The sequence below is a fragment of the Prionailurus viverrinus genome, chromosome X (genome assembly GCF_022837055.1).
Source record: "Prionailurus viverrinus isolate Anna chromosome X, UM_Priviv_1.0, whole genome shotgun sequence".
Classification (NCBI taxonomy): domain Eukaryota; kingdom Metazoa; phylum Chordata; class Mammalia; order Carnivora; family Felidae; genus Prionailurus; species Prionailurus viverrinus.
This window is the reverse complement of record NC_062579.1, coordinates 79,926,708-79,941,493: the sequence shown is the minus strand read 5'-3', so window position 1 is coordinate 79,941,493 and position 14,786 is coordinate 79,926,708. Positions and strand designations below refer to the sequence as shown.

The window sequence follows — 14,786 nt, the reverse complement described above, 5'->3', positions numbered from 1 at the left end:
AGTTTCTTCATATGGCATACTAGGTCCTCCATTAATGTTGATCTTTAATATTTCTTCAGCCATTAGACTACTCCGTCTTACACTTTATACTCTAGCAACACCACAACAGTTGGTGGTTCCATGAGATTTCCATGAAATGTCTTATCTTTGTACCTATGCTAAAACTCTTGTAGGCTTATATACACTTAGCTAATTTGACAAACCTCTATTCATCTTTTAAGAATTAGTTCAAGTATCACCTGTATACTCTAGTGTTTTAAACTTATCTTTTATTTTTTTAGACAGAAAAATTGGAAAAATACATAGAATACCATAGTAAATACCAGTATATCCAACACCCAGTATTCACATTTTCAGACTTATATTTTGCCATCTTTGCTTCCAATACTGTCATGTATTTTACTGTATAAGTTTTAAAACATCAACAGTAGGTAGGAGAGTACAACAAATCCCCATGATTCTACCCTCCAGTTTTAACATTTATCACCACATGGCCACCCTTCTTTCATGTATATTCTATGCTGCTCCCAAACCTACTGTTCTTTTTAAAGCAAATCTTTGAGATATCATTTTACCTATAAATAATTCAACGTGTATCTTTAAAGGACTTCTTAAAAAACATGATATCATAACACTATTAATAATAATAATTTTAATGTATTATCAAATATTGTGGTCAAATTTTTCCATGGTCTCATAAACTATTTGAATTTGGTTTGCTCATATCAGGATGCTTCAGATAAAATAAAATAATAAAATAAACAGAATACTTAAGATGAGTTTTAAATCACCTTTCTTTACCCTTCCTGGCCACATTCTCTTCTTTCCTCCCCTAGAGACAACTAATGTCATTAATTACCTATATATCTTTCCATTCCAGAATAGATTCCTATATATGTATCTATGAAAAATAAATAGTTTGGCTTTGGACGTTCTTAGAAATGTGTACAAATTAAATTATAATACCCTCTTGTAGTTTTAAAAACAGTTATAAATTTTATACTCTTTCATTACTACAACTGTTCATTTGTAGTTTTCTTTTTAAAATTTTTTTAAAATTCTTATTTATTTTTGAGACAGAGAGAGACAGAGCGTGAACGGGGGAGGGGCAGAGAGAGAGGGAGACAGAATTGGAAGCAGGCTCCAGGCTCTGAGCCGTCAGCCCAGAGCCCGATGTGGGGCTCGAACTCACGGACCATGAGATCGTGACCTGAGCTGAAGTCGGACGCTTAACCGACTGAGCCACCCAGGCGCCCCTGTAGTTTTCTTTTTTATTCTTGGTCAGTATTGCTAGAGATTTCTCTACTGTGTAAATCTCTTAAGAGAACCAGCTTTAGGTTCCACTATTCTCTTTTTTGTTTTATATTTCACTAATTTGTTTGTAATTTTATTCTCATATTTTACTGACTCTAAAATGGTATAGGGGTGCCTGGCTGGCTAAGTCAGTAGAACATGTGACTCTTGATTTTGGGATTTGAATTTCTTAAAAATAAAATATTTAAAAATACAATAAAATGCTTCAAATTTTAAAACACGTCATTATTTCATGTGCCACTAAAAAAATAGATTGCCAATTAAATAATGATGTATAATTCATTTTGGAATGTGCATCCCAGTATCAGAGATGTTAAAATATGCAAAAATGGATATCTTGGAATTGATGACATATAGATTTTCCATCTGTTTAATTTGGGTTTGATTTTCTCCATTAGATTTTTTTTTAATTTTATTTAAATATAAGTTAGTTAACATACCATTAGATTCCTTTAAACATATTGAAACTTTTTTTATGGCCACAGTATGGTTAATCTTGGTAAATGTTCCATGTGTACTTGAAAAGAATATGTATTCTGCCATTATTAGGTAGAGTGTTCTATAAATATAACGTCAAGTTGGTTGATAATGTTATATATTCTTACTGATTTACTGTCTAGTTTTTCTTATCAATTCTTGGGAAAGGGATGTTAAAGTCCTTAAACATAATTGTGGATTTGTCTGTTTCTCCATTCAATTTGTCAGTTGCCATTTACCTAGAAGCTTTATTGTAAGGTATCTACACATTTAGGATTGGCATGTTTTCCTCGACAATTGTAAACAGTATAATATTCTTCTTTATTCCCTGCTCTGAAATCTACTTTGGTAAGTATAGCCACTCCAGTTTTCTTTTTCATGCTATATATATATTTTCCATCTTTTTATGTTGCATCTTTAAATTTAAAGTGGGTCTCCTTTAGATAGTATATAGCTGGCTCTTACTTTTTCATCCAATATGATAATCTCTGCTTCTTTATTGGGGTGTTCATACTATTTAGTTTAATGTAATTAACAATACAAGGCTTAAATTTGTTATTTTGCTATTTTTTTCTATTTGACAAATTTCTTCTTTATGTCCCTTTTTCTCTTGTCCTGCCTTCTCTTGGATTGAATATATTAAAAAATAATTCCATTTAGCTCTAACATTGACTTATTAGCAATGCCCTTTTTTAGTGGTTGCTATAGGGTTTATAACATACAACTTTAACTTATTATATCCAAGCAATGTTATGCCACTTCATGCATACAGTATAAGTGCTTCATAACAGTATTATCTCCATATCCCCTCTTGCCTCTGAGATCTTGTGGTCATACATTTTACTTCTATATAAACTACGAAGTTTACATTTTTATTATTTTTCAGTGAAAACATCAAAATTGAGAATATATATAAGTTTATATAATATATATATAATATATATATGTGTATATATATATTATATATATATAAGTTTATTTTGAGAAAAAAGAGCACATGCATGGGGAGGGGAGGGGCAGAAAGAGAGAGAGGGAGAGAGAATCCCAAGCAGGCTCTGCAGAGCCTGATGCGGGGCTCAATTTCATGAACTGTGAGATCATGACCTGAGCTGAAATCGAGTCAGATGCTCAACCGACTGAGTCACCCAGGTGCCCCAAGTGTGTCTCTTATATGCAGCATATAACTAGATTAATTTTTAAAACTGATGCATGAAAGCTTAACATGTTTTCATTTGTTGAAATTGTTGATGTATTTGGAATTATTTGTGCTATATAATTTTGTGGTTTTTCTTAATCATGCGTTTTCTTTCCTTCTTTCCTACCTTCCATTGTCCTGATCAAATTTTCACAATTCCCCTTTTTTTCTGTGCTGCTTTGAAAGCTATACCCCCTATACCTATTCTTTCAGCATGCCCTTAAAAATTTAACTTTCATGTTTGAAATTACAAAGCCTACAGTTCACCAATCACTTCCTTTCTCCATAAAGATAAAATGACCTAACAATGCTTTCTCATCTTCCCACCTATCTTATTTTAAATAGTATTTTAGTTTTACTTTGTTTCAAATCACATGAAATTATTTACCATAGTTATTAATTTTTACTGCCTATTTTTAGTTATATTTACCAATATTTCACCAACTTCTTTCCTCATAATTTCTTCTTGCATTTTGATACTTATTTGGTTTATTTTAATTCTTTAGTAACTCTCATTGAGACAATATGAGTAATAACTCTCACAGTCTCTGAATATCTAGAAGTATATATATTTCACCCTCAAAGTTTGTTTAGATAGACATAGAATTCTAGGTTGGAAAACATTTTCTTTCAAGATTTTGAAGACACTTTCCATTATCTAAGGCATCTATGTTGCTGGTAAGAAATCTTCCAGTCTAATTATATTTCTTTTGTAGATGGATATGTGTTTTCTTTCTGGCAATTTAAGATTTAAATTTTTTTAAATTTTTATATCTGAGAGAGTGAGCGAGCAGGGAACAGGCAGAGAGAGAGACAGAGACAGAGACTGTCTCTGACAGAGACAGAGACAGAGAATGTAAAGTAGGCTCCAGGTTCTGAGCTGTCAGCATAGAGCCCGACATGGGGCTCAAACTCACAAGTCATGAGATCATGACCTGAGCTGAAGTCAGACGCTTAACTGCTTAACTGACTGAGCCACCCAGGCGCCCCTCTTTCTGGCAGTTTTTAAGATATTTACTATCTGTGATGCAGTGCAGGTTCACTACGATGCATCTGCATATGAATTTAATTCTTCTGCTCAGGATTCATTGTGATCCTTCAACCTAATGATTAATATATAATCCTTAATTTTGAAAACGTATCCTTCAAATATTGATTCTTCTTGATTATTCTGTCTTCCTGGAACTTTTATTAGATATAAATTGAACCTTCTCACCCTATCCACCATGGCAGTTTCCCAGATGTTTACTAATTAATTACACACATTTCAATAATATTGGGAGTGTGATCTTTGTTAGGTTACATACATTATTCTTTTCTTTTACCTTGCCAAACTCTTTAACTATCCCTGGTGTGATTTCCTCTGTACCTATCTTCCAAATGTACTAATTCTCTCTTCATCTACATTTGCTTCCTCTTCAACCCATTGTAAATATATAACTTATGGTTTCTATTCACTCCTTTAACCTTTTAAACACATATTTACTTGAAAGCCTCTTTCTGATTGGTTTCGTATTTCTAGTTCCTAGGCTATAAATTTTCCCTACATATTACATCTGATCACATTGCCTCAAAGTAGTTCATTTTCTTGGCAAATCTGTAATTTTTTTAATCATGAATTCTCTACATTTTCTATGGGAGTCCCAAATACCCTAGGTTATAAGATGCCTCTTTGAGGCAGTTTCACACCTACCCTTGTCAAGACCTTAAGGTTTTCACTGATTTGAGATCAGATATTACTGTTAACTCCTTAGCTCAGTGTCTTCACCATTATAGTCCACTGAACTGTGACCACACCTCCACGTTGCACAGGTCTAAGATTCCAATTTCTCTCAGGTGACTTTTTCCTAACTATTGTCCAGAGGATAAAGAAAGCTCCTTGATACTTCCCCACACCAATGGACATACTTTCTCTGGTCCTTCATAACCTTCCAACTTTATTTTAGTTCTACTTCACATGCAGGAGGCCTGTGGTCTGGACTCTCCTTGCCATATAGTTATTATACCTCAGCCTATAATCATTCAGGCCTCTATCTAGTTCTGAAATGCCCAAGAGCAGTTTTAATTTTAGTTCCTACTCACTGCTAAATTTAAAATGTTTTATTTCTAGCACCCAAGGATTTTTCATTCTTGCTCTGAGCTTTGTAATATATTTATAGTATAATGATTTTCCCCTTATTCTCTATGCTTTAATTTTTGGGGGGGATGCAGACTTCAGATCCTTTCGTGGGCTTTTAATCTGCCAGACTGACAAGAAATCAACCGCAAAATAAGAGTAACTCAAGGGGCTCCTGCGTAGCTCAGTCAGTTGAGCGTTCGATTTCAGCTCAGGTCATGATCTCATTGCTTGTGAGTTTGAGCCCCGTGTCAGGCTCTGTGATGATAGCTCAGAGCTTGGAGCCTGCTTTAGATTCTGTGTCTCTGTCTCTCTCTGCTCTTCCCCCACTCTCACTCTTTCTCTCTCTCTCTCTCAAAAATAAACAAACATTAAAAAAATAAAGAATAACTCAAAAAGCACGAAAGACAAAGTGTTAAAAAGTCTAGTCCAGCGAGAAAAGCCCTTATAAGACCAGATTTAAACCAATCACTCTGAGGCACTAAATTGCCCTACAAAATTACTTCATAAATGAGCCAAATATTCAAACCAGTCAACCCAATAGCAAAGAAAGCTTTACCTATATTTATTTAAGCTTTACCTATATTTATTTTCAAATAAAATTTAAACTTCCTACTTTATTCTTCTGGCAATTAAAAACAGTATATCTGACAGGACATACTGTCAAATAAACAAATTGCTAAGTATAGGTTTGTTTACATTTACTTCCACTTTGGTGATGATACCAAATTATTTTAAAGTTGGGACCAGGATTTTGACAAGGACCTGAACTAATATAAATAAAAAACAAAAGAAAAACAACTATCTATATATTTATTTAAAGTACTTCTATCGTGCTAAACATAGGCATGACACAAAGAATGCAGAATGAAAGCAAACAGTAATCTGTATATAATAATGTTCCATAAATATTTCAAAAATAATAATCAACATCATCAAAGCAACATACGTTGGAAAATGTTTGGTGTGTCAGGTCTATTTCCTCTTTGTGCAGAAGTTTCTGGCTGAGGTACAGGAATTCTACAAAAGATAAAAAAAGGATAACCAATAGTTACAAAAAGAGACTTGAATGAAAAAAAAACTAATTGGTCCATTCAGAATTTATTCTAACTCAATAAATTTAGAAATTGTATAGGTTTAGTTTCTTAAAGCACTGCATTAAAAAATTAAGGAGCATATATTCATATTATGAATAAACATGCATATATAACATAATTCAAATACTTCAGTAGATTTAAATACTCTTTTAATAAGAAGAATCCCACAAAAGGAAGTATTTATCTTTGTTAAATTTCAATGAAAGATGGATATATATATATATATATACATATATAATATATGTGTGTATATATTTCATTCTTTTGGACAGAAATTTAAAAATTAGTTCAATGGCCTATTTTAATGGTTGCTTTGTTCAAATATTCTGGGAAACCATCTGGCCTAATTCTCTAGCTTCAATTCAAAGTTTTCTACAAGGCTTATGCTCCTTCCAGTTCGTATTCCTCTTTCAAAATTTAACTCCAGCATTATTTCCTAAAAGAAGCCATCCTTGATCTCTAGTCAAGACTCACTGCTCCTTGTACATGGTGTCATAACACCAGAAATAAACGTCTATCACAGCATTCATCACTCTGTATTGAAATTACAGGCTTATGAGTCTGTCTTTCCCACCAGATTCTGCTATAAGCTCTGCTAGAAGGTCTACAAAAGTATAGACTTTATTTTTGTATCTCTATAGAATATCTACTCAATAACATTTTATTGAACTGAAATAAATGGAGGAAAAGGGAAGTATCTTATTTTGAAACTGAGGAGAAGCCTACTTTTATAAGGAAAGATTTCCATCTTGTGGGCTATTAGCATATTCCTGTGATGAGATTTTTCTATTGTTTTATTTCCACAACTAAAAGCATAAAGTAAAACAGAAATGTCATATTGTTGAATGCCACCATAATATTGCTCAACTTATTTTATCAATGGATTTTTTTTCTTACAATGGTAGTATTTGTTACTTTGCTAGTGAGATATATTAATGAACTAAAAAGAAGCAGCTTTCGTGAAAGAAGAATGCATCCATTTCTTTACCTTTAAACCCCAGCAAATAAAGGCATAATTATAGTTGTAATTTTACCTTTTTTTAATCATCAAAAATTTGGTATCTCCAGAAATTAGAAAGCTGAAAACATCAACTGTGAAAGTAATCTAACTAAAAAAATAGTTAAATTACATGTATCTTGAGATCCTTTAACAGCATGTATCTACTTTTTAATACATGTGATTAGGAAGTGACTTTTTCCATCTGAAACAAATTAGACGAAATAGTTTCCAAAACCCTAATAGCATTATTATATTGTACAGAAGTTTTAAAAAAGTGGCTTAGGAGATTTTTACTGGAATATGTAATTTGTATGACATAAATGTCTTAAAGGTGAGGGGCTAAATGACAGAAGTGGAGGTATACAATGTCAATGGGTATCAACTGAGGAAACAAAAAAAGAGAAATGAAAAGTGAAAAGATAAAAAGTATAGAAAAATAAACAGAGGAATAAAGGGAAAAGAGCTAAAAGAATAGAATACTGCATATGCTGGGTAGGGGCAGAATAGTATAGAATTATGTCACAGGCTGGAAGTTATACTCTAACCTTGTCCTTTTCATGAACTTATCAACCTTAGATAAAAGTCATGCAGATGCTAAAAAATGCCATTCCCTCATCTGCATAACAGGATTATAATTAATATTATTGAAGTCTTAGAAAGTGTCTCATGCAAAGAAATTAAAAGTACTTAATATACATACGCACATGTATAAATGCTATATTTTATTTTTTCTGAATCTTAGATTCTTCCAAGTCAAAAATAATTAAAATGGTTATAAATGGAGTTAAAGTGTTCTAAGGTTCTAGCATTATCAGGAATATAGGAAAATAATGTGTATTTAACTACAATAAATTAAGTGTTCAGACTGTAATTTATAGAGCAACCACTCAACAACATGTAACCAAAAGAAGGGAAACTGAATAATTAAAACTATTTGATTAAGCAGTACAAAAATTGATATAAACCCAAATATATCACTAATTTCACTAATACAGGGAACAAATAGTTTAAGTAAAAGACAAAGATTGCTATATAAGATTAAAAAACCAATTACATGCTACTTAAAAGTGACAACCTTAAATGCGAAGACAGGTTCAAAGTAAGATGGATGGAATATACTGTTAAAGGCCTAATAAAAAGGCAATTGCTACAGGTATATTAGCATTAGACAAAGCAGACTTTGAGGCAGAAAACACTGTGAGAGATAAAGAAAATTTCATAGTAACAAAGAGAGCAATCTATCAGGAAGATACCACAATTCTAAATATGTATCCAGTTAACATATTTCCAATATATATTAAACAAAAACAGAACAGGAGAAATATATCTTTAATCATAGTGGAAGATGTTAACACACCTGTCTCATTAGTTGATGGAAAAAGCAGACAGAAAATAAATAAGAATACAAAAGATATAATAAACACAATCAATATCCTTGGACCTAATTTACATAATAGAACACTGTATCCAACATTGAAAGAATTCACATTATTTTCGGGTACATATGAAGCATTTACCAAAACTGACCATGTGATCAACTTAAGGAAAGTCAACACATTTCAAGGGATGAAAATAATCCACAATATTTTCTCTTTCCAGAGTGGATAAGATGAGGTAAATAACAAAAAAGTTAACTAGAAATCCTCAAGTGACTAGAAATTTAACTATACACTTCCCCATGAGTCAAAGAAGAATCACACGGAAAACTGAAAAATGTTTTTAATTACCTGAAAATTGAAGTAGTAGGTAGCTAAAGCAGTGCCTAGAAATATACAGCATTGGATGCATATATTAGAAAAGAAGAGCCAAAATTCAAAGACTTAAGTATCTAGCTCAAGTAGCTAGAAAAAGAATAGCAACACTGATTCAGAAAAAAAGAAAACACAAATTACAAGTATCAGGAGTTAAAAGGGGACATTAATATAGATTGTACAGAAATATAAGACAAAAAGATCTTATGAATAATTTTATACCAAAAATATTACAATCTAGAGGTAAATATCAAATTCTTTGAAAAATAAAACTGATAAATAGAAAATATTAATATTCTAAAATCTATTAGAAAAATTAAATCAGAATCTTCCCAAAAAAGCCTCTGATCCAGATAGTTTCATTGAACATTAATTCTAAACATTTAAAAAAGTAGTAACACTCATTCTAGGAATGCATGGATGATCCAATACTCAAAAAATTAATTTAATTAACTACATGAAAAGAAAATAAAACTCAACAGATCAACAGATTCAATATAAACATTTGACAAAATTCAGCTCACATTTATGAGAAAAATTTAGAAAGCTAGGATTAGAAGGAAACTTCCTTAATCTTTGTCTTGGTTATCCTTCTACTTTAGAAAAATCAAATCTGTTAATCATTTATGATTCATAGTAGATGAATTTTATATAGGAAAGATTCATGCTTAGATAACTGGTGAACAAATGTAAGCTGTAATATTTTAAATTCAAGTAAAATACTTAAAATGTATTGTTTGCAATTCCTCCTTTTAAACTCATTGTCACTTAGCCCATGCCGAGTGTAGCAGGTAAGAGGACTTCTGTTATGGGTTGAATTGTATCTCCTCCAAATTTCCTGTTGAAGTCCTAACCGCCAGTACCTCAGAATGTAATCTTATTTGGATATAATTTCACTGAAGATATAAATTAGTTAAGTTAAAGTCATACTGGGGTAGGGTAGACCCCTAATCAAATGTATCTGATGTCCTTTTGAAAAGGGAGAATTTAGACATAGACACAGATTGGGGGTGATATTTCTACAAGCCACAGAATGACAAAGATTGCCAGCAAACCAACAGATGCTAGGGGAAAAGCAAAGGGTAGATTCCTTCTCAAAGTCCTTAAAACAAACTGACCCTGTGGACACTTTGATGTTGGTCTTCTAGCTTACAGAACTGTGAGACAGTACTTTTCCATTGTTTAAGCCATACAGTTTGTAGTACTTCATTATAGCAGCCCTAGAAAATTAATGCAGATTTTGGTTACCAGCACTACCACCAGTACAGTGGAGTGCTACTGTAACAAATAATTTAAAATGGGGAAGTGGCTTTGGGATTGAGTATTACCTGGAGGCTGAAAGAGTTTTGAGGTGAATATTAGAAAAAGTCTAGATTTTCTTGAAGACAATGTCGGTAGAAATATGGATTTTGAAGGAGACTTTGTTGAGGGCTCAGAAGGAAGAGAGCTGTAGAGAAAACTTGTTGTCTTGGAGAATACATATATCATTATGAACAGAATGTTGCTAGAAATATGAATGTAAGAAGTACTTCTGGTTAGGTTTCAGACAGAAATGAGGAATGGGTTATTGGAAACTGGATGAAGGGTGATCCTTGTTATGAAGTGGCAGAAATCTTGGCTGAATTGTGCTGAATGGCAGGTGAAACTTGTATGCAATGAACTTGCATATTTAGGTGAAGAGATTTCTAAGAAAGTGGTGAAGGCGCAGCCTCGTTTCTCCTTATTGCTTACAGTAAAATACAAGAAGGGAGAGAGAAATTGAAAATAAAATTATTAACAAAAAAGGAACCAGAGCTTTGATATTTGGAAAATTCTCAGCTTATCTATACTGCAAAAAATTAGAAAGCTTCCTCTGGAGGGAACGCCAAAGGTATTGTTGGACAGTCCTTTGCCCAAGAGATTAGGTTTGTGATTTGTGGATCCAATCAATCATCTCAGTAGGCATGCTACTAGCTTGGACTGAAAGGGACATAGGTAGGATGAAATGAAGAAAGGGCTGTCTAGGATTCTATTCAGGAAATGAGTTGATAAGAGATATTCAGCTGTGATCATGTGTTATCCTTCAAGAAATGGGACAATGATCCTGAGGGTAAAGTCCTGATACTACTAGGCTTTCAATTTGCTTGTGACTCATGACCCCCTTCCCTTCCAATTTCTCCCTTTTGAAATGGGAATGCTTATCCTATGTTTGTCCCATTGTTGTGTTTTGGACAGATAAACAGGTCTAGTTTCACAGGCTCACAGATGCAAAGAATTTTGCCCCAGGATGAATCACTCTGCACTTCATCCGTATATGATTTAGATGATGCTTAGATGAGAGTTTAGACTCAGAATCGATGGTGGTATGGTTTAAGACTTTCTGGGATGTTATTATGGGTTGAATGTATTTTACATGTGAAAAGGATATGAATTTTTAGGGACCAGATGGCAGACTATTATGGGCTGAATTATGTCCCTACTAAATACCAGTAAGACTAATATATAACCAATTACACTTTCAACAACCCTCAGAATGTGACCTTATTTGGAAACAGGATCAATGAAGATATAATTGCTTAAGATGAGATCTTACTGGAGTAGATCAGTACTCCAGAGTACGTCCCTAATCTAATATGGCTGGTGTCCTTACAAGAAGAGAAAATTTGAACACAGATACACACACAGGGGAAAATTCCATGTGAAGGTGAAGACAGAGATTGGAGTGATGCTTCTAGAAGCCAAGGAATGCCAAAGATTTCCAGTAACCACCAGAAGCTAGGGGGGAGGCATGGAACAGATTCTTCCTCACAGCCCTCAGAAGGAAGTCACTCTGCCAGTATCTCGATCTTGGAATTCAGCAGCCCTAGAAAACTAATACCACTTCTAGTATAATTGGTCATTTTACAGGGTAGAAATAAGCCAAAAAAATTTATATGCTATGTGTATACTTAAGACAAATGACTTACAATTTGGCACATGGCCCTTGCAGAATTCTTTTTTTCTTGGTAGGGCTCAAACTTTCATGTGTAGCTGGAAAATACTGAGAGCCCATAGGATCATCATCTTGATATTGTTTATTATTATCTCTTTCCTGACTTTGATTTTCTCTTCTAGTTGCTTGGGATGTTGAGGGTCGGTTAGCATTCTAAAACCAAAAATTCAGAGAAAACATTTTAAACTAATTAAAAAAATTATTTTTCTTAGAAGACTATAATTTTAGTTTACCCATTTTTTATAATCTTAAGATTTATGACAACATTTTACAACATAAAAGTGCTTTTTATAAAGCTAATTTATAGATAGGATTATATTTATCCTAATTAATGCAACTGGTATTAAACATTTTTTAAAGGAAGATAAACAAAAGTTTTTCTTATGCTTGTATAACTGAAAAATTGAATTAGATACTTATTTCCATGAATATAAACCTTAGCAATAATTTTTACAAAGATAAATTCAGGGAAAAAATTAACTTATTTGTCTTGATTGTGCCTAGATTCCAGTAGTAGCCTTTTCTACTAGAACCTTTATCATACCAAAGTCATTGCTACCTCTTACAAAATCTGGGTGAGACTGCCATGCCAAATATAAAGGTAAAAACTTCCTGTGAAAGTGTTCCTATAGTTCTCTGGCCTGGACAAAAGGAATGGAATAATCATATATACCACCTGGGAATTTAAATAAAGAGAATCACAATGGGATTCAATTATGCACAAAGCAAAAACAAGACACCAAGTTTTGGGGGCCTTGGGAAATATCAGAAGCTGTGACCTTTAGCTCAGCCTGCTCCAAAATAAATGATAGAAAAAGGAAATAAACAAAAAAACATAAATGATTTTTTTCTGAGGTTTACCATCATTAAGAGTCAATACATGTGAGTTCAGAATAAAACGTACAAGGTACCGATTGTAATTTTGATCACAGTGCTTTCAAAGATATACTATTAATTCTCTGGCACCATACCCGAAGTGTTTCTGATGCTGAGGCATTTTCAGTTGCACTGGCATGGGGGATATACTTTATAACAGTAATTATCCCCTGAATTGCAATGCGCTTTTGTTCCCTATACTGCAAGTCTTCAATCTCCTTCCTCACTTCACTTATAGCTGTCAAGAGCGACTCAACTGCAAAAGAATAATTCCAAAGAAACTGTAAGTTTTAAAGAACTGATATAATAAAAATAAGAATTAGATTTGCAATGTCATTTTACAGTATGGAATCATAAACTTGCTACATAAGTTAAATTTGTGAGATTTCTTTATACTTGGCATCATCCCTTATGTAATTTTTATCAAATAGGCAAAATATACTTATCAGTTAAACTGTGATACAGTTTTCTGGCCTGGAGTCTTGATTTTAAACAGAAATTTTACATACTGAATGGACAGCTGACCTTTGAACAACATGGGAGTTAAGGGAACCAAATCCCATGCAGACCAAAATCCATGTATAACTTTTGACTCCCCCAAAACTTTACTAATAGACTACCGTTGACCACAAGCCTTATTGACAACATACAGCTGATAAGCACATACAATAAAGTAACTTAGAGAAAAGAAAATGTTATTTAAAAAATCATAAGAAAAAACATTTATAGTACTGTATGTATATTTACTGAAAAAGTTGCATAGAAGTGGATCTATATAGTTCAAACCTGTGTTGTTCCAGGGTCAATTGTAATTTACATATTTCAAGCTATAAAGTGCACAGAAACACACATTTTAATATATACAACTATATACTATGTATTGCTGGGATAATGAAGTACAAGACGATGCCAGTATTTAGATGATGATAGGTTAGTATTTTAAAGTTTCTCTTTTTTCCCCTGAACCATGCAATTATCCCACAGCTTAAAAAAAAGAATGCATTTATTTTAAACTTTTCAACCATCATATCTAATTCTTCTAAAATAAATTAATGTTAGGCCTTTTATCAGTACTTGTTCTGCATCTAATTTATTTTGGTGTCATTTTTATTTAAAGGTAGTGCTCAATTGTGTAACATCCAATATGTATCATTCCACAAGAGTAACATAATACAGTGTCAGTATCTTGACATCAAATTATCCAGTGTCTCCTTTGATATCTTTAGTCTCTCTACGTAATGTCATAGGAATTGGGATCTATTAAAGTCAGATTTGATCTCAGTAACATTAAATCAAGACATGATGCCCAGTTAGTCATCATCTATGTTCTCCCTTATTCTAATCTAATAAAATCCAAGTATTAACCTTTAGGAATCACCACATGTATTTTTAGGTCTTAATAAAGACAAAATTTTTATCAGTGAGTGTTGTTACACATTATGATATACATATACATAGCACATAAACATATACATAACTAGCAATTACTTAGTACCTTTGACAGAATTACTATACTTCGAAAATGTCTCTGGCACTGGTGGATAGGGGTAATATCCACCAATAACAGTAGTCCTCACTTCCTCAGAATCAGTCCTTGTTTTAATCCAATGAATAAAATTTTTTACCTTGATATCGTTGGTGTATGGCTGGCCTCTGTGACCTTTTGTAAGAAGGGTAAAACCAAAAAATGAGAAAAAAAATTGCTGTAATAAACTTAAAGGATTTTTTTGTATAAAAACAGTTTAATATTACAATAGTCTTTTATGTCACCAAGAAAAGAAGTCAAGTTCACTTATTCACTGTGTAGCAGATTACACTTGATATGTATACAAAAATTATCAGACACTAAACCAATCCTAAATTGAGAAGGAAATCAGACATATTAGAGTTTAAGTGGACTAAATTGTAGCTATCTATAGGATACTGAAAAGTCATAACAAAAAAAACTAATAATCTGGATTTTTCTAACTATCAAAATGGTTGGCATCT

General features: G+C 32.7%; 1 protein-coding gene across 1 annotated transcript in view; it reads right to left on the bottom strand.

The window, feature by feature from the left end:
• RADX (RPA1 related single stranded DNA binding protein, X-linked) overlaps nt 1-14,786 on the bottom strand; it is a 92,454-nt gene that overhangs the window by 42,048 nt on the left and 35,620 nt on the right. The window contains exons 8-11 of the mRNA XM_047844975.1: nt 14,293-14,457; nt 12,893-13,053; nt 11,896-12,074; nt 6,052-6,122 (exon numbers count right to left, since the gene is read on the bottom strand). Coding sequence (XP_047700931.1) covers nt 6,052-6,122; nt 11,896-12,074; nt 12,893-13,053; nt 14,293-14,457 — 576 coding nt within the window. The remainder of the gene's footprint in view (nt 1-6,051; nt 6,123-11,895; nt 12,075-12,892; nt 13,054-14,292; nt 14,458-14,786) is intronic.